Genomic DNA, 20,478 nt, shown 5'->3' with positions numbered 1-20,478 from the left:
GAAAGTGTAGCCAGTGGAATCAGTTCGCAACCTAGGAGTCATGCTTGATCAGAAGCTCAGCATGGAGACACACGTCAAAATGACGACCTCCTGCTGTTTTGCTATTTTGCGGACTTTGCGGAAGATCATGCCATTATTACCATCTCAGGCGCGTGCCCAGGTGGCAAGGTGTATGATCCTCAGTAGGCTGGACTACTGTAATGCCTTGCTACTGGAGTCCCCTGGCTTCCTTTTGGATTGGCTGCAAAGACTGCAGTCAGCGGCTGCTATGTTGGTTCTGGGGCTTCCTAGGAGAGCACTTGGGCAGGCGGCCTTGGCAAAGCTGCACTGGCTCCCTGTGAGACAGAGGGTACAATTCAAGGCCCTCTGCCTCGTTTTCAAGGCCTTACACGGAATAGGCCCTCTACCCCTGCAATCCAAATTTGCGTGGTATTCCCCAACCAGGCTACTTCGTTCCTCAGTGGCTAGGTTGGTCAGAGTGCCTAAGTTTAGGAAGATAGATCAGGGGGTAGCTCTTTTGAGGTGGCCGCGGCCAAGCTCTGGAATTTGCTCCCGTGCGAATTCAGGCAAATCAAGGAGCTTCTCCCATTCAGAAAAAAGGTGAAAACCTGGCTGTTTCCTTAGTATGTGTAACTTGCCCATTCTGCCCTGTTCTGTCTGACACTTCTGCCCTCTTTGAGCCACCGGCGCCAGGATTCCTGCAAGGTGACAGTGCGCTTTATAAGACACATAAATAAATAAATAAATAAAATTTGCAGGACTCTCCTAGATTCCCAGCTTCAGTCATAGTATGGAAGAGAACCAATTTTGTCACTGTCATGGTAGCAGATCTCACCTAAATAGGGGAGTGACGAAGGAGGTGAAGAAAGGTCTGCCTGATGGCAGATGGGTTGTGTCATCTTGAAACAGGGGCACCTGGGTAATTTTACAGTAAGGGAAAGAGGGAGCGCTGTAAAAGAAGGGGATGGGACTGTGGAAAAATACTTAAGATATTGTGGTATAAATTCTTCAATCACTCGCTAGTGCACAAGATAAATATGGCATATCATCAGCCTCTTCTTCAGAACATTCCTGGATCCGGGAGGACCCCACCTGATGAAGAAAGTCCAACTGGAAGAATTCTTCTCTGAATACTGCTGGAAGAAGAGGACTCACGGAATCCCTATTCCTGGCTGCACCCATTGACGGGCACTGCTCTCAAGGGATCAAGTGGTTGGGCTCCTATGTGCCTGCTTCGGGGACACAAGAAGCAGAAGGACACCTGACCCCAAGAGGACCCAGCTGACCTCAGAGGACTGGACCCTGAGGAAGGCCTAGCTGGGAAGACACCTGTTAGTTGGGGCTGAAGGCCTGGCCCAGAGGGAACATTCCCAGTAATTAGAGAAAAGTGGAACTTAGACATTTTTTTAGCATCCGTAAGATGGTGACAAGACACTGAGGCTTGCCCAGGAAGATCGCACCCAGGGTGAGCAGGTAAATCAGGTTTACCCTCATCAGACTTTTTTGCCACACTGAAAATTGGTTCAGTGGGACCTTATGGTCACAGTTCTGATTTTCTCAGAACTGTGTTTTGACCTTACTAGGAGGGCTGTATTTAGCGATACCCAAGTTTCCTCACATACGCAATGACCAGAGGCTCCTCACGGCTCCTACTGCCAGGGTAAATCTTTTGGTCCATCCCTTGGTAGAGAGAAGGTGCTGAGAGGTTGCTGATGCTCATCTCATATCCTGGTGTAGGTGCCTATGAGGACCCATGATGGCCTGGCTCCTTAGGCAATGCTCTTTGACAGGTTGCACTTCTTGCTTGTTTTGGTGACCCTCCATGGCATACGTGGTCACCATACCTCTACTGCACACAAGCATCAACCGGATTGGCGCGGCAGATGCCTGCTCCATGGTCCCTCGTGGCATTCAAGGTCGCCCGCTCTTCACTGCACAAGGGCCACGGCACACTCTACATGGCAATCTGTCCATGGTTGACTCTCCTAGCATATGGGGATTCCCCACTGGACCTTGCTCTCTTCACTGCTCTCCTCCTCCTCACAGGCTGTGCTGGTCTTTGCAAGCAGGCAGGCACTCATGTTTAAGGGGCCTGGGCAGGTGATCATGGCTTCCCTGGGTGATGGCTCCTTGCCCAGCAGGGAGATTAGCAGGACTTGGAGCCTATGGACACAGGTAATAGTCTTGCAGAGCTCCTTCTCCTTGCATATCTCGACTAGCTGCTTGAAAGTTGACAATGTATGTGGTCTCGAGCTCCCCATCTTATAGTTCATTTCCATACATCAAATGCGATTTAGAGTCTGAGTCTTTTCGGTTTATGTTGTGGGTCTGCTTGCGGTGGAAGTGCCCACTTCTCTGTCCTCCCTTCCTCTTGAAAGCCGTCTGTCACTGCAGGAGAGACTCCAAAGCTGAGAGCCCCACGGCACAGGCCATGGAAGTGACTAGAGTTCACACCTGGATGTCAGCCACAGTGTTGTGTGCATCAAAAGGTTAGCCCAGGACCCTAGACCTACTCTTTATCATTCTCTTAGCTCCATCTCCTTCCTGAGCTGTTCCCAGGCCCCTTCACGGTGACTTCTCTCTGAATGAAAGAGCACCTGCTGAAGTGTACAGAGGAATCCCAGCTCTCCTTTCTCCAGTGTGTCCCACCCAGACCATAGGAATGCAGCAAAATAAAATTCTGGCAGGGAGGGATTCCTCTATCTCTCATCTTTCACCATGCAGGCCTGGTTCTCCTAAAATGGAACCCATAGTTTGCAATGTACTGTACCATTCACATGCACACATACACCAAGTGCATGCATTTACTATGCATTCACTGCACAGCATTGCATTCTTCATGTGTTGTACCACTCAAAGGCACACCTAAACCCTGCACTTACTTTCAGCATGCACAGGCTGCACAGGTCTACAATATCTCCATATTTGCCCCTTCTCAGACACACATACACTCAGCGCAGGTACACTACTCCTGTGCAGCACTCCACACCAAACCAATGTAGGCACAAGGGTGAGTTAAGCAAACAGCAGCAGAACTTTGGAGCCTGTAGGGCTCACTTCAGTGACACAGGTTAAAAAGCCCTGTCCGCTCCTACTGATCACTACACAGTATGCTGCCATGACGCCACTTGTGCTACTTAACTCTTGATAAAGGCAGTAGCCTTTCACTACTATGACAGTAGTGCTTTGGGGGCCTATCCCGGTCCAACAAGACCACAATCGGTGAGACAGGTCCATGTTATGCCGCACACACATGATCAACGTTTGCTTATGGCAGAAAAAAGCAGCATTAGGGATCTAGATATCAGTTCAGTTGGGGCACTCAGGGTAGGGGTGCATCTCAATTACCATGCAGAGGACTTTTCAGTCCCAACAATAATCTTTTTACCAAAAACCTTTAAGTGACAAACTGGAGTGTGATATTTCACTTGTCAAATAAACTACCTACGTAATGTCTGTATCGTCGTGTGTTTGAGTACTCATGGTGCAGGGAATGAGTCTGACCTGACCTTGTCCAGAGTGTTTCTTTCCTATCCAACAACCTAGTGGGTGAAAGCTGTTCTGACAACCCTTTCCTTTCTCCTTGTGTGTGGGACCGAACTGAAGTTTGGAAATAAAGCAACAAAGTAAACTAAGTTGGAACCCTTTAGTCATTCTGTTTTTAGAAAGTGCCATCAATTGCTTTTATATTTGCTCTCCAGGTAATACTTTGTATGTTTGGATGTGTTCACTAAGGCCTTGCTCAATGGACTGACATGAGGAAGGCAGTAACACAACACATGGCCCACACAGTGATTGGGAAGAGTGAAGGACTGGGTTCTTTAAGACCCAGCGGTGCCAGGGCACAACACCTGAAACCTTCGTGGGTAACCTGCTCCGGCGTACGAATGACAGAGACACGGGACACTTCCTTCGGCGTCAAAGATTCAAGGTTTATTTGCTGCAGGGAACACAGAAATCACGACAAGTACAACTCGTGCAACTTGGGGAGACTGCTTCAAATTGGTTCTGTGGATCGCTCCTTTTATACAGTTTTTACCCATAGGACAACATGGTACACAAAGGTTTACAACCCGGTTCCCACCATTATCCCCCAGAGGGGTCGCTTTGGTCACTTTGATACACATAAGGTCCGGAACATAAGTGCGGAAACATTTGGCGGTTCCCAACTGTAAAAACCCCTCTTCCCAACATTAGTGCATTCCAATCGGCAGTAAAACAGATCGAAATAGGAACAAAGACAGGTGCAGAGGAAGACGGAGACAGTGGGGAGATCGGAAAGGGTGTAAAAGGGGAGGTATCGGGAAACACGAGATACAGGCATCAAAGGGACGTGCCTAATGAGATGCACGGCTGAGACAATAAACCGGCACGGCAAGATGAGCCTCGAGCGGGGCCACCTGCCTTACAGTATCATCCCCCTCGTCATAAAGACACTTATAAAGGACATGTGTCTTCCGCAAATATCTTGGGAGTCCCAGGGTCGCGAAGCGGACAACGTCCGTTCGCTGGCTACTTGAGGGCAAGAGACAAAATGGATGCCGTATCTAAGATGGAACCCGTGGGTACAGATGAAAAACCCACATAACAAACGAACGGTTTAAGTTAGCACAGCGAAACTGCGCACACTTACTAAACTCGTCATTTGCGGTTCATAGATACCAGACTCGACCATATTCGTGCGAGTCGAAAACACCACTTACAATTGTCACGGAACCTCAGACGCTCCTTTTGCCCTCATGTAGGCAAGCACTAGTCGGAATCATATTCGATATTCATCAGACCATCTAGATGTTGCTGTAGCATAGCTCTGTCCAACCGAGTCCCCTTGGTAACAGGTGGCTGTCTCATACACGTTGTAGCACAGAGGCCACATAAGGCAGGACCGCACTGCACACAAAGGCAACACGTGAACAGGAACACCACAACAACTCCGATGATCATCAAAATCTTCCAACCCCAAGTCGACATCAGGCCCCAAAACCACCCAAGTAGCGTCCAATCCCCTACATCCACGTGTATGGATTCGGAGATCTTATGCAACTTCGAGATGGCTTGATAGACAGTCGGAGCGTTATCAGGAATGAAAATACAGCAGCTCGAATGGATCCCCTTACATACCCCACCTCGATCTGCTAAGATGACATCTAAAACCATACGGTTTTGTAACGTCATAAGCCTATCCGCCTGAAGTTCAGTGGTGATATTACCAAGGGCACTGGCAGTAATATTAGCTGTCGATTCTACCACTCGAGTCAACTGTCTCAGGTTCCTACTATTAACCATAGGTCCCCAAAACGGGAGGAAACCCTTGAAAAAGTCTCCTGCCTCTTGACCGGCAGTATCCTCTTCGCTAATTACGCCTCTCACAACTCTAGTCTTATGATAATCGGCATCTACAGTGAACGTCGGAGGCAACAGATTTGCAATGAAACATGAGCCCATGAAGTCAGCGGGCAACCATGCATATGCACGATCATGACAGATAAAGTATGTACCCTTGGCAGCCAGAAACACAGGGGACGAGACCATCGGCAGCATGTAATTTTCAGTGCAAGCACTCTCTCCAAGTCGGGCTTTCGATCTTCGGCCACGACCTATGAGACAAAAATTACCAATGTGGGGTACGACCCATATCGGAGGCGAGCTTTTAAGCTGCTTTTCACTGGTGAACACACTATATTCGCCTCTACTTAGGACCCTATAAGCTTGTACCTCTTCTTCGGGAATAAGCGAGGGATCATAGATATCGCTATCTAAATCCTCTATTGCTATTGACAAAGGTTTTTGATACGAGGTAGGACCAGAGTAGGGGGAACGCGGTTCTCGAATGGGGTGGAAACCCAGTGCGCTTCAAAACATTGTTTGGAATGCTCGAGCAGACCCTTGGGAACTATACGGTAACACCAGATATGGAATTCCCTTATCCGTAGTATGTGGCATCAACCCACACACCCAACAATTAGTAGTGTTAACCACTAACTGATGCTGATGAAGGAGCTGAATAAAGGAATTATTGCGGAATTCTGCACGTCTAGCCTGCTCGTGTTCAGGTAAGATATGAAAAGAATGAGGAGAAGCAGTGGAGGTAAGTTTAGGGTCAGGGGTAGGAGTAGGTATAGCAGAAGGTAAGAAGTAAAACATCGTGTAATACACCCCACCCGCCAATAATGCAGAAGCAGTCAAAAACAATACGAATATTTGGAATATAAAACATTTGGTACGACTGAGTTGCTGCAGCTTGAATCTATGAGCCTGAGCTCCTTCCAAATCCATCAGCTTCGAAAATGCCATTCCCTATGACCGTCCGCAACGTTTCTTGACGCACTTCGTTCTGTGTAGCAATAGTCAATCCCTAGGAGTTCCCAGGAACCGACGGTCTTTAACCTAGCGTCAAGACCTACTATCCAGAAGGAAGTACGCGCGCGGCCCTACGGCCTTTATTTCACAAGTGTATATGCAAAAACAGTGTCTCTCAGCTGTGGAAGCAAAAAGTGTAAGGAACGAAGCTCAATGAATATGTACAAAATTAATTACAATGGTACGAATGTTCAAACTGATCGTGGAAAACGGGATAATGCAATTGTCAAGGGACAGAACAGGATCTTTTATTAGTCTTTAGTACTGGATCGCAAAAAGTATCGGGTTTTCCCAGGACGTGTCTGTTCGTCAAACAAAGGATCCGTTGAAGAGACAGCGTCCTGTTGATCAGCTGAATGTTTTGGTCTTGAGTCCTTTGCTGACAATTGTTCAACAGTGTCTCTCTGCTGCACTGAGGATTCTCCGACAGGTTGTGCGTCGCTGAAAGGCACAAACGCCGGCAATCCTTCGGTTTCAGTTGATGCAATGCCTTTCCTCACCCACGAGTCTGCTGGCAACGGGATAGGGACTTTTTTGGTATGGGTGGCGTGCACCCAATTCTTCCGCCCCTCAAGACGAACTGCAGTTCTCGTGGCAAGGAGGACCTGGTAGGGTCCGGTGAACCTCGGGTCCAAGTTGTTCTTGCGCGAAAAGTTCCGCGTCACCACCCAATCTCCGGGCTGGAGCTGGTGGCCTGGACCCTCCGTCCGCGTCGGCAATGCTTCGTGAACCTGTTGGTGAATTAACCTCAGTTTAGCAGTCAAGTCATGAAGATAATCGATCAACATTGGATATTCAAGATCACAGAAAATACCTGGCCTAGGAACCCCCCAAACATTCGCAGGACGACCGAACACTATTTCATAGGGACTAAGCCCTACTCGGGAGTGTACAGTCGCCCTAGTTGACAGTAATGCTAAAGGTAAAGCGTCAGGCCACGAAAGACCAGTCGTAGCCTGAATCTTCGCTAGCTTTAGTTTAAGGGTGCCGTTATACCCTTCAACCAAACCAGCTGACTGGGGATGATTGGCGCTGTGGAATTTCTGATTAATTCCAAGGCCCTTACACACACTCTTCATCACACTACCCACAAACTCACTTCCGTTATCTGACCACACGACTCTAGGCATTCCATACCGAGGAAAATATTCCTTCAGTAGGATTTTCGCAGTAGACAAAGCAGTATTGTCTTTGAGAGGATAAGCCTCGATCCATCGGGAGAATGCGCAAACCACAACTAAAACGTATTTCAGGTTGTTGCATCGCTCCATATGGATGAAGTCCAATTGAATCACCTCAAAGGGACATGAAGGGGGAGCAAAACTGCCAGGAGGAGTTGGGGTTCCTTTGCCAGGATTGTACATCATGCACACCATACAATTCTTAACCAAACGTTCAGCACATTTCGTAATACCATCATTCTTCCATACAGGAGACAACAACTTACAAATACCTTTCGCGCTAATATGTGCTAACCCATGCGCCATTGTCACAACGGCCAGCACATACGCATCCGGTAACATCCATCTTTTCTGATCAGACAAATCAATCCAACAACCATTCGCATCCAACTTTCCCGTACTTTCTTTCCACTTCGTCTTTTCAGTCTCGGTGGCCTCATTCTGAATTGCCTTTACACTCTCGATAGTGTCCTCACACATACTCGATTCTGTAGGCCACCTAACCAAACTCGTCACATACATTCGAGTGCTAAGGTTCCGGGCAGTCTCCTTAGCAGTCTCATCCGCAAACGCATTACCACGACCAACATCATCCGTCACCTTACGATGCGCACTACATTTAACAATCGCTACTTGTTTAGGCAACGTCAGTGCATCCAAAAGATCATTCACAAGCTGGCCATGCTGAATCTTCGTACCATGCGACGTCAAGAAACCTCTCTCTCTCCACAATCGTCCAAAACTATGTGCGACGCCAAATGCATATTGGCTGTCGGTAAACACATTCACACGTTTCCCTTTTGCTAACACACACGCTCTAGTGAGAGCGATCAATTCTGCGGCTTGGGCAGAATTCTGATTCAACCTTGCAGTCTCAACAACAGTATTCAACGTTACAACAGCATAAGCAGTAGTCACATCGCCATTCGGCAACTTAAAACATGACCCATCCACATACAGTGTACCATCCGGATCTTCCAATGGAGTGTTTTTAAGGTCCACTCGACCTTTTGTTTCTTCTTCTGTCCTCAAGTAACAATCATGTTCTGCTACTTCATCTGACTCTGTGCTAATTGGTAACAAAGTTGCCGGGTTTAGAACATTACAACGTTTTATTTGAATGTGGCTTGCCAACAGCGTCAACTCGTACCCAGACAACCTTGCACTCGTCAAGTGCTGAGTTTTCGTACGATTCAAAAGAGTATCGACTGCATGCGGAACCATCACCGTAAGCATATTATCCATGACCAATCCTGCTGATTGTCGGATGGAGACCGCGGCTGCCGCTGTTGCTCTCAAACAACTCGGCAATGCTCTAGCTACCGGGTCCAAGGTCGAGGAAAAATATGCACATGGACGCTGTTTACCACCAAAAGGTTGCGTTAAGACACTCAAAGCACAACCTTCCCTCTCGTGAACATATAATGTAAACGGCTTACTGTAGTCGGGAGTACCCAACACAGGAGCCGAACACAATGAATCTCGCAGTTCAGAAAAACTTTTCTGACATTCTTCCGTCCATGGTAAAGGAGTTGAAACATCCTTGCACGTAAGAGCCACCAATGGTTTCGCTAGCAACGAAAAATTAGGAATCCATTGCCTGCAGTACGACGTGATACCTAAAAAGGCACGCACATCTCTTTGGGTTGTTGGCACAGCCATGCGCGCAATTGCTGCAATTCTCTCTGGGGTCAACCTCCTTCCCTCCTTTGACAATAAGTGACCTAGATAGGTTACTTCTTGACAACAATATTGGAGTTTAGAAGGGGACACCTTATGATTCAACTCACAGAGATGTTGCAGCAACGACACCATAGCAATTTTGCAAATGTCCTGAGTATCTGCAGCCACCAATAGGTCGTCGACGTATTGGATTAAGGCCGCACCGACCGGCAACCTAAACGCATCCAGTTGGCCCTTCAAGGCTTGACTGTAAATCGATGGACTTTCACAGTAGCCCTGAGGAGCGCGTTTAAACCGGAAGCTGCGTCCACCAAGAGAGAAACCGAAAAGGTCTCTGCTCTCCTCGGCAATCGGGATGCTGAAAAACGCATTTTTCAAGTCAATCACCGAAAACCACGATGCAGAAGCTGGAATCAGAGTCAGTAGCGCCGTGATGTCAGGCACAACAGGGAATTGAGGAATCACAATTTTATTCACCTCCCGTAAATCGATAACAAAGCGATAAACAGGTGGTTTCGAAGGATCAGTACGTTTTAGAATGGGTAGTACAGGGCTGTTGCACACGTTTCCCCGAGTCTCTTCAATAACGTCTTTCTCGATCAGATCATAAATGATCGCTAACAGTGCTCCTTCACCATCAAGAGAGATACGATATTGGGGAATACGTGGCAACCGCACATTAGATTTCAACTGAACAACATAAGGGGAGATGTCAAGCAGGCCCACGTCATTTGGACCCGTTGCCCACAAAGACGCAGGAAGAGAACTCAATTCCGGTGGGAGCTTATCGAGAGACAAATACATAGGGGAGACAACCCTCTCTCCTAACGTAAGCTTTACACCCGCGGGAGAACAATACAAAGTTGCATACAAACGTTTAAGCAAATCCAGGCCCAAAAGATTTTCACCACAACCCGTAGTCAAAATTAACGGAGCTTCTAGCTCACGAGGCCCAATTGTAAGGGGCAAAGGGCGCGAAACTGGATTGCTAACAGGGGCGCCAGAGAATCCAACGGAAACATTTGTTAAGCCAGACAAAGGTGCGCCAGGGAGTTTCGAATGCTTAATGGAACTTTTCGCTGCACCAGTGTCCAACAGAAAAGGCTCAACGACGCCCGATGTAGCAACTGCGACGTAAGGCCCTCTCTGATCAACCGGAACTGATACCACTCCCTCTCCTTGTCTTTGGCTGTCCTAGTAATTACTGTCGTCAGTTCCCTGATCGACGTAATAATCGTCTACATTGTACTGCGCAGATCGTCCTTGCGATGATCCACGTTGATCGAAACAATTATCGGAATTCGATGAGTTATCTGAACGATCGTTCTGAGCACCACGACCTCTACCACGTGGTGCCTGCTGCGAACCACCACGACCTCCTCTAGATGAGTTACCACTATTACGTTCGTTTAAAACAGGACAATTGAATTTAATGTGACCCTCTTGTCTACAATAAGCACATTGATTGTACCCTAACGAGGATCTTTGGGAAGAGGAGTCATTACGAGTTTGGGATCGGTTCGATTGCGGCTGCGATCTATTTTGTTGCGAATTATTCTGATTCGAACGTGGAGGATACGCTTGCTGTAGCAGCACTTTAGTTTTTAGCTCTTTCGTCTTTTTATCAGCACGGTCGCTCTCTTCTTTCTCTCTATTCTCATAATATTGGGCCGTAGCCAATATCTGAGCTGAAGTAGAAACGGCCCATGCACTTTCCGAATTCTTTAATTTATTGCTCAAATCGGGCAATAAGTTCGAAACAAATTTATCCACGAACAACCTTTGACCACCCTCAGTGCTCATATCCTGACCACTATGGTCAATGAATGCTTCCTCGAACCTTGTGAAGAAGTCGGAAACACTCTCGTCCCTCTTTTGCTTACAAGCTGACAATTTGTCCCAGTTCACCCTCATAGCTGGCATAAGAGTTTTCATTAATGTTATAATTCTTTGAGGAAGATCAACAATCAGCTGGTCGGGTTTAGCAGCAGCCGTTTGTCCGGCATCTGCCGCTACAATGGCAGCCCAAGCACCACCTAATTCATTCGGATGGTTTTCATGACGAATCTTAGCCCATACCGGTTGCGGTACGACATTGCCGAACAACATATCGATATCGGCAAGATTCATTACCGTAGCATCTACGAGCTGCGATAATTCTTTGTAATACCCTGTAGGATTTTTGCGTGGGTCAGGCAAAGATTGCTTCACCTGTAACACTTCCGAGCGTTTCCATGGGAGATGTATCCATACTCTCTGGAAATGCCCCACTGTCGTTGGAGGAGCGGCATTAGGATTAGGTGGTATCCAAACCGGTGGAACTTCTCGCATAGGAAATTGACCAGACTCGTCTGGCTGTCTTTCAATATCCTCAACAAACAAGGCTTGAGGTATAGGAGTGGGACGAAAAGATAGCAACCGTTCAACGGCTCGTCGAACGTTGGTATCCACTATCAGTCCAGCCGAAAACTGAAGCTGTAAATCAGACAACGCGGTCAGCACCTCGTCAGGTGCGTCGGCCGATATCTGATCACGAAGGACCTTGCACATTTCCTCGAACACAAATCTCTGGGTTGGTATATTGAACTGACAAAACGTGTCGAGTACAATACGGGGTGGATTTCTAAGGGGGTGCGTCATCCAACCCATCGCCATATTATATAGCGAAGCACGTTCCCTATTACCTGGAAGCTGGCTACGTCGCTGAGGACCATCTGAACCAGCGGACCCAAGAACAGGTCCGAGCGAATAAAAGAAGCTAGCCGCAAGAGGAGAATTACGACTACGAGTAGAGGGAGAAGTATAGGACACAGGACTAACAAGTGAAGGAGTAGAAACAGAAACAACAGCAGGGGTTAACAGAGCAGGAGCAGTAGCGGGAGCAGGAGTATGTGGAAGCGGAGGAGCAGTAGGGATAGCGACAGGCAAAGGAGCAGGAACAGTCGGAAGAGCGGGTGCAGGTTGAGGAACAGGCGGAGGAAGAATAGGCGGGAGAATAGGTACGGCAGGGACCACAGGAGCTGCGGTACCCTGTACGTACGGAGGTGGCGACTTCATAAGATAGGACATTAAAGAATCCTCAACTGCCTCTTCCTTCTTTTCCGACTCCGTAGGCAAAGCAGGATAGCATTTATCTACGGTCATACGCTGTAATCTGTCAAACACTTCCTTTTCCCTAACCTCCTTATCATGCTGAAATTGCTCTGCTTTCTTTACAATGGTACTAGCACTATCTCTCTGATTTCGCTTAGTCTGTCTGATTTCTTTCTGTCGGGCTTCTTTACGCCACAACCGAAAGGCATCAAACATGGCCGGCCTTGACTTTTTCGCGAACAATTTAACCTCTAGATTATCTAAGATCGGGGCCTCGAAGCTACCATGTGGTGGCCAGCGAAGGTCACCGTCCTTCTTCGTGTATTTGATCCAGTAATCATTAAAAGTAATCGGGCCTAGCCCATGTTTACTGTACAGTTCATAAGTGGGAGTTCCAACCGGAGGTATCGGACACGAGTCCTCCAGTCGGGAATCCGTACCACAAGGTCTGAAACAACTAAACAAAGTACTGCGACCAGGCATCTTGCACACTAGCCGAGTTTCACAAACTTCAAGGGTTACGGGATTTACCAAGTCCCAGCAAAGAACAAAACCCTCGGTTTTTGGCGGCTGCAGTCGTCAAACAACACAACAAAGTACGCTAGCAAAGTGTCACCGACAAAAACACTCACACAGCGTCAACAACAAAAACACTCGCTAAAGTGTCAACAACCAAGAACTCTGGGAGCGACCCACAAATACTTAACTCAAAGATCGATGGCGTCTCCAGGAAGGCCCGTCAATCGTCTCGCTCTACCAAGGTCTACGCCAGGCGCCAAAACAGGTCTACAGTCAGGGCAGCAGTCCGTCGCAGCCGTCAGGAGGCGGGAATCTTCGTGGGAAAAGTCTTCGGGCCACTTGTTTCGACAACAGGATCGATGAAGCGGAGTGCACCTTCCCTCGGAGATTTCACACGAAGTTCCTCGCGATCGTCGGGCTTGGACCGGTACCACTGATGCAGCCCCACGTTGGGCGCCAACTGAAGGACTGGGTTCTTTAAGACCCAGCGGTGCCAGGGCACAACACCTGAAACCTTCGTGGGTAACCTGCTCCGGCGTACGAATGACAGAGACACGGGACACTTCCTTCGGCGTCAAAGATTCAAGGTTTATTTGCTGCAGGGAACACAGAAATCACAACAAGTACAACTCGTGCAACTTGGGGAGACTGCTTCAAATTGGTTCTGTGGATCGCTCCTTTTATACAGTTTTTACCCGTAGGACAACATGGTACACAAAGGTTTACAACCCGGTTCCCACCATTATCCCCCAGAGGGGTCGCTTTGGTCACTTTGATACACATAAGGTCCGGAACATAAGTGCGGAAACATTTGGCGGTTCCCAACTGTAAAAACCCCTCTTCCCAACATTAGTGCATTCCAATCGGCAGTAAAACAGATCGAAATAGGAACAAAGACAGGTGCAGAGGAAGACGGAGACAGTGGGGAGATCGGAAAGGGTGTAAAAGGGGAGGTATCGGGAAACACGAGATACAGGCATCAAAGGGACGTGCCTAATGAGATGCACGGCTGAGACAATAAACCGGCACGGCAAGATGAGCCTCGAGCGGGGCCACCTGCCTTACAGTATCATCCCCCTCGTCATAAAGACACTTACAAAGGACATGTGTCTTCCGCAAATATCTTGGGAGTCCCAGGGTCGCGAAGCGGACAACGTCCGTTCGCTGGCTACTTGAGGGCAAGAGACAAAATGGATGCCGTATCTAAGATGGAACCCGTGGGTACAGATGAAAAACCCACATAACAAACGAACGGTTTAAGTTAGCACAGCGAAACTGCGCACACTTACTAAACTCGTCATTTGCGGTTCATAGATACCAGACTCGACCATATTCGTGCGAGTCGAAAACACCACTTACAATTGTCACGGAACCTCAGAAGTCTCTGTCATTTTCACTGGTACTAGTCTGACCTTCTGCCACTAGATGTAGGACTTTAAAACTCTGCCCCTTGTTATTTTTAGGGGAACCAACCAGCTGAGTACATATTGGATGAAAAGAACCAGGGAAGATTGTGCTGCCTGGACACTAACCACTCACACTTCCTTCTGGTGGATGACGGAAGCGAAGGGAAATATGGTGTAGAGATCCCACTACGTACACAAATGGAGAAGTATATCTCAGACCAAACTGTGACAAAAGGAGGTAAGACTGCTGCTGTCATTTGGAATTGTACATATCATAATTATGTTCAACATGCTAACACTCATGATCTGTTTCTTTTCTTCATGCCTTTTGGTCCAACTGAGAATACTTTCCTTGTGTTACCTGTTCTGGTTTTTCATTGTTGATATCATATCTTCAACTGCAATAATGGTTAAAGTATAAGTTATTGGTACTGGGGCTTGCTTCCTCTGTTTGCATCTACTAACATTCCACTTGCGTAATTTTATACTGAAATAGCGATAAAACTTCCATTTAATTACACCACATGTTCTCAGTGTCCATCTAATGGTCTTCTAAATCAAATTCACAATATTTTCCCAATGAGTAATCCATACACCCAGTGTCTTCAGCGCAGCACAATTGTGTGATGTTCAGAGAAGATGGAGAATACGATGAAAAGGCTAGACAACAACTGGATTGAAAGCTAAGTTTTGACCCATTTCCAAAAGGAGCAACTAAACATGCACTTTAGATCTCATAAGGTGAAGCTCTAGACTGGTGTAGACACTTTTTGTCTGTTTCCTGTTAGAAAACAGATTGCCAAACAGATGACAGGACACCGACGGATGGGAGGAGTCTTCAGACTTCTGAATTGCAGCTACACCAGACCACATCAGATTGTAGCTACATATATAACAGGTTCAAGACCCCTGAGCATACATTTTGCCCAAGTGGAATGCGTTGGCAAAGTTTAGTCTTGTGTTCCTGTATGGATAAAAGCCTTAAGGACATAATAATGAAACTCATTAAATGTGTTCATGCATTGACATTTTTTGTGTGCTAGAACTTACACATTTTTAGAAAATTTCTCTGTAAAAAGGACATTCCCAGAGTACTTACAAACTCATAGTATTAACAAATGCTCTCCAGAAAACGTGGTCCATAGGCCTTTTTCAGAACTATGTAAAACCCATATCGAGTATACTCTGTGGCCAATCACATCATTTTGACCACCAACATGGCTTGAAACATATATCTACATAATGGAACATCATATCTGAAAGAAACAGGTTAGTGAAAGATTCCTTACCTTAGAATCTCCCCAGGCATCAGGCTGGATCCAGAACGTTTTCGTCAGCAGTACCCCTGTGCGTTCGTAGGCATCGTCGTCGGCGTCGTGATCGCCGGGATGATGTCGTCGGAGTACTTAGACGCTGCCCTCGCGCGCTGATGTCAGTTCTTCTTTTTTCCGCGCCAGCAAGCGCAGATCGGGAAGAGCAGTACTCTAGTCACTTTTTGACTACGTTTTTCAATTTCTTTTGATCACTTTTTCGAGTCGACTTCGACTAGCAGTGCCACTAGGGATGCCTGGTTTTAAACCTTGCGAGGCCTGTCACCGCCTGATGTTGGTGACCAACCCCCACCGTCGGTGCCTTTACTGCCTCGGGGCCGACCATGATGACAAGTCGTGCCGGGCCTTGACCTCGAAGGCTAGATGGGAGTGGTCCCATAAGCTGCTTGAGGTCCGGCAGTCGGCTCCGCGCCGCTCGAGTCCCCAGTCAAGGAGGAAGTCGAGGGACCGGTCGCAGAGCCGTAGTCATCGTCGCTCGATGAGCCACCATTACTCGTCGGGCTCCAAGTCCTCTGGTAGGTCGAGGCATTCTAAAAAGAAGTCGAAGAAGAGTCATCGCTCTTCCGACTCCCCCTGACACTCGTGCGACGCGTCCGGGGGTTTGGGCAAGACCACCCGCGTGGCTCCGCCGGAGTTGCAGGCGTCGCGTCCAGCTCCATGCCCGCCGGTCCCTGGGCTGCATGCAACGCCGGAGGATATACGTGGTTTCCTCGTGGCCATGAGGACTCACTTCCCTCCATTGGACCCTGTTGAGGTGCCTTCGGGCCCCGGTGGTCCGACTGCGAGCCCTTGTGGGCCGGCGGCTCCGGCCCCGGCACCGTCAGGTGCTTTGGCACCGGAGTCATCGTCGACTCCGGTCCCGGCGCCGCAGGGCCCCACAGGATCCAGGCCTGTATCCGGGTCATCGCCTGTCGACCTCACGACTCCTCCGCTGGCGCCGACCCCGATGGTGTCGCTCCCGGTGCCGTCTTTGGGCGACACCATTCCGGTTCCAGCCCCGGTCCGGGAGCGACACCGGAACAGCGCCACTCGGCGCCGTCTCCGTAGTCGATGAGTGAACACTTCACCTACGACCCGAGGCCATCATTTTTACCTAGTTTCCAGGAGATGGATGACGAGGAGGACTGGGAGGGGTCCCAGGACTGGGCAGATGAGCTGGGGGAGGCCAGTGATCTGGACACTTTGCCCGACACTGGATTCATCTCTCCTCCCTCCGTGGCTTCGGAGGAGGGGGCTACTTATAGCGTGGTGTAGAACAGGGCAGCCAAGGCCTTGGCTCTTGAGCTCCCTGTCGCGGACGTGAGGACTAACCTCCTCACTGAGGTGCTCAAACCGCAGGCAAGCTACGCAGAGCCTCTACTGCCGTTTAACGAAGCCCTTACCGACGATCTGATGGGCACCTGGCCCAAGCCCTCTACAGGCCTCCCTGTGGACTGGAACATGGCCCGATTCCACAGCCCGGCTCCCGGCGACCAATGCTTTCTGTCCATCCACCCCATCCCCGAGAGTCTGGTTATCCAGGCCTCTACTTCCCAGACCGCATTCCCGACCGCTCCTCCGGATCGGGAATCCAAAAGGTTCAATCAGTTTGGGAAGAAACTGTTCTCCTTTGGGGCTGCGGTCTGTCAACACCGCCTGCCTTTTGGAATGTTACACCCACTTTCTGTGGGATACGGTTGCAGAGGTCCTGCCACAGTGTCCGTGGAAGCCTGGACACAACTCGCCCAAGCCCTGGCGGAAGGGCGGGATGCAGCACGGTACTCGATTCGATGTGGACTTGACACCACGGACTCGCTGAGCAGGGCGATTTCCACGACGGTGGTGATTCATCGCCACGCCTGGCTGAGGTCTGCCAACTTCTCGGGGGATATCCAGGCCGCGCTCATGGACATGCCCTTTGATGCCCGCCGCCTCTTTGGCGACAAAGCGGATAGTGCACTAGAGCGTTTTAAGGACTCCAGGGCGCTACGGCCAAGTCCTTGGACCTAGGTCAGCGCCAGCAAACTTCCACTTTTCGCCCCTTTCGTGGCCAAGGAAGGGGCGCCTCCAGACGTCCAGCCAGCCACAGGCCACAGAACCAACCTCCACGCGGTCGCGGACGTGGTAACTGAAGTAGCGATTCAGGGGGAATAAGGCCCGGTCAGTCCTCATCCGCTCCCGCAGCATCTGCCTCAAAGCCTTCCTAGTCTGAGCTCTGAGGCCCATTCAACGCCAGTGGCAGGGCCGTTTCTACCATTAGGCAGGACTAGGCAGCTGCCTAGGGCGGCAAAAGGGTGAGGGCGGCAAAAACATGACTTTGGGAATCCCCAGTACATTCAGCAAGTGGGTTTAATCTACAGTTCAAGAAAAAAACGTGCAATCTTGTCAAAATTACTTTGTTAATTACCCGAGATACCCTGGCAACAGAATACCATCACAGATTAAACATGACCCCGTCACCTATGTGTTCCTGCAGTCATTAACATATGTCCAACTTCAGAACGTGGTAATTTCTGTCAAACCGTCAGATTGCACAACCGTTTTACTTGAAATCATTATAAACTGAAACTGGCATTTATAAAGGCCAGCATAGAAAAAACCATGCAAGTATGTAACTGGCTGTAGTTAATCGATGCAGTACTCTTGTTTTGTCTGCTTCCTGAGCACTTTGATTGCCTGTTTTATGTACATAGGATACAGTGATATCAGTTGAATATTTCTAGAAAAAATATAGCCAGCTATTTAATTATACAGATATATTTATGAGGTTCAATATAGATGAAAATTTCTTTCGGCCTGCAGGTGTTGGTAAATTTGTCGATACAGTCAGAGTGGGTTTGAGTATAAATGGAGAGTCAGGGATGCATGTGGAAATAAGATGGACTAGATCGACAGCATCAAATCACCAACTACTCTATAATATATGCGCACTGCTTAATAACACGTTTATCTTTAGATGCAATCCAATAAAGCAAGCTCTCAATTCAATTCATGATGGCGGTGTTAAAAGGGCAGCAATATTGTTCTGAAAAAGTACATGTCTTAAAAACCGCTGTGAGGGACAAACAGCATACATTTATTTTTATATCTGTTTAATTCATAAGCGAGGGTGCCTTTTGAACATGCAGAACTTGCTATTTAGCAGTTTATGTCAGTTGCTGAGGAAAATATGGACTATTTAGCATGTACGATACAGAACTTCTTGGGAGCTGGAGATGGGCTGGAAATAGTAGTAACTTTCAAACTCATTATTTCAAGTTTCCTTCGACCTGTCCTTTCCCTGTCACCTTCCTGGTATCAGGCCCTTGGTACTAACTCTGAGCTTTAATAGCTAGCAGAGTCAGTGGTACCTTCAGGCACCCCTGACTTGGGTAGTAGCCAACCAATCCTGAGGCACAGAGGACCTCCCAGTGGACTTGACAGTAACCGGAATTGCAAGCTCGGCTCCTTTCAAATGAACACTCCTAATGCCGCCCCAAGAATCTTGTTTACTGTCTATAGGTTCCAGCCATTGTACTTACCTTAGCCCCTCTATAGCCAAAAAGAAACTGCTGAGGGGTGAAGAGTTGTACAAGAGATCAACCCTGTGATGCTATTGGGGATACAGGGTGTGTGATGTTCTCCTGGTCTTTTTTTGAATCTAGATAAGGTAGACCTGGCATTTTCTGTTGAAAATGCTTCCATAATTCACATTCTAAAAAATATATAATATCAATCTAAAAATAAAAACGAAAATAAACAACAGCGAGTATATTAAATGCACACGCCTGTGAGAACATTTCAGACTGTGGCATAATTCTGGGTAAAAATTTGCTTTTACAAGTTTTTGCATTTGATACATTTGTAAGTGTATGATAAAAGTGAACACAAATCGCTTAAATACCAAACTGGGTCAATTATTCCCTTTCATCTAGAGAAAGAGAAAAAACATGTCTTTGAAACCTTTCCCTTATAATCTCATTAAGGTAGACTGAAAGGCGTGTGTGGAAGTGACAATCTGTATTCCGAATCGTTGTACCTTTGTGGACGTTTAGGCCTCGATGTGCAAGTACTAAAAGGAACGTGTTTTCTGCACTGTCTTCATAAAGACAATATCCTCAGGTAACACTTTATCACTCTCCACAGGTACTAATAATACCTTTAAAAAGTATATTTATTTAATCAAAGCCAATACATCATTAAAGAAAAAGTTTATGAATTAAATGTTTGAATTATTCTCATCCTCTGGAAACAAATCTGAGTTTCAAACCAATTGATCAAATAGCCCAAAATGCCCATACAGATTGAGGCCGGACATATTCAAAACATACATAGTCCTGTTCTAATAGGAGCAGTCCAGTATGAACTAATAGTTCAGATCCCACCTATATGAGAACACAAGTAACCCCGAACTGGTGTCGACCTTAAAGGGCCTCCTTCCTCAGTGAGAAGCAGCTTAAGTCATACTGCAACCTGAGCACGAGTTCTAGGTTTGGGAATACCCATCATACTCAGAACATCTCACAGGGAAAAACAAAAAAGGCACAGGTGGGATCTTTCTATTAAATTCAGCCACTGGTAACTAAATGGTGCATCATCCAAAATCATCCTTTTTTTCACCCACTAAGCCACTCCAGCCATTTGCAATTCAGTCTTGGGTGAGAGGGGTCAGAAAATGAATGAGGACAGGTAATGCAGAGTCTGGGTGAGAGTCCGAGCACAAGCTGAGCCATCCATCAGCCTGTCCAGGTTTCAGTGTTTATTTTGTTTTGAATTTCAGTGGTATTTAATGTTTGATGTGTTTTTCTACTAGCCTGGATGACAGGGGGAGAGAGTGATGGTAGTAAAAGGGAGGGGGCGGCATTTCTCAGTTCTCGCCTAGGGCGGCAAAAGACCTAGAAATGGCCCTGGCCAGTGGGGGGCAGGATTCGCCATCACCTCCTCCAC

At 47.8% G+C, this 20,478-nt stretch overlaps 1 protein-coding gene across 1 annotated transcript in view; it reads left to right on the top strand.

The window, feature by feature from the left end:
* The window catches only part of LOC147693360 (transient receptor potential cation channel subfamily M member 2-like), a 374,197-nt gene that overhangs the window by 104,699 nt on the left and 249,020 nt on the right, over positions 1 to 20,478 (top strand). Inside the window, exon 5 of the mRNA XM_086933683.1 lies at positions 14,300 to 14,480. Coding sequence (XP_086789809.1) covers positions 14,300 to 14,480 — 181 coding nt within the window. The remainder of the gene's footprint in view (positions 1 to 14,299; positions 14,481 to 20,478) is intronic.

Source organism: Lissotriton vulgaris, chromosome 8, assembly GCF_964263255.1.
Source record: "Lissotriton vulgaris chromosome 8, aLisVul1.2, whole genome shotgun sequence".
NCBI classification, from domain to species: Eukaryota; Metazoa; Chordata; class Amphibia; order Caudata; family Salamandridae; genus Lissotriton; species Lissotriton vulgaris.
The sequence above is the reverse complement of the archived record's forward strand: the minus strand, read 5'-3'. Positions and strand labels throughout refer to the sequence as shown.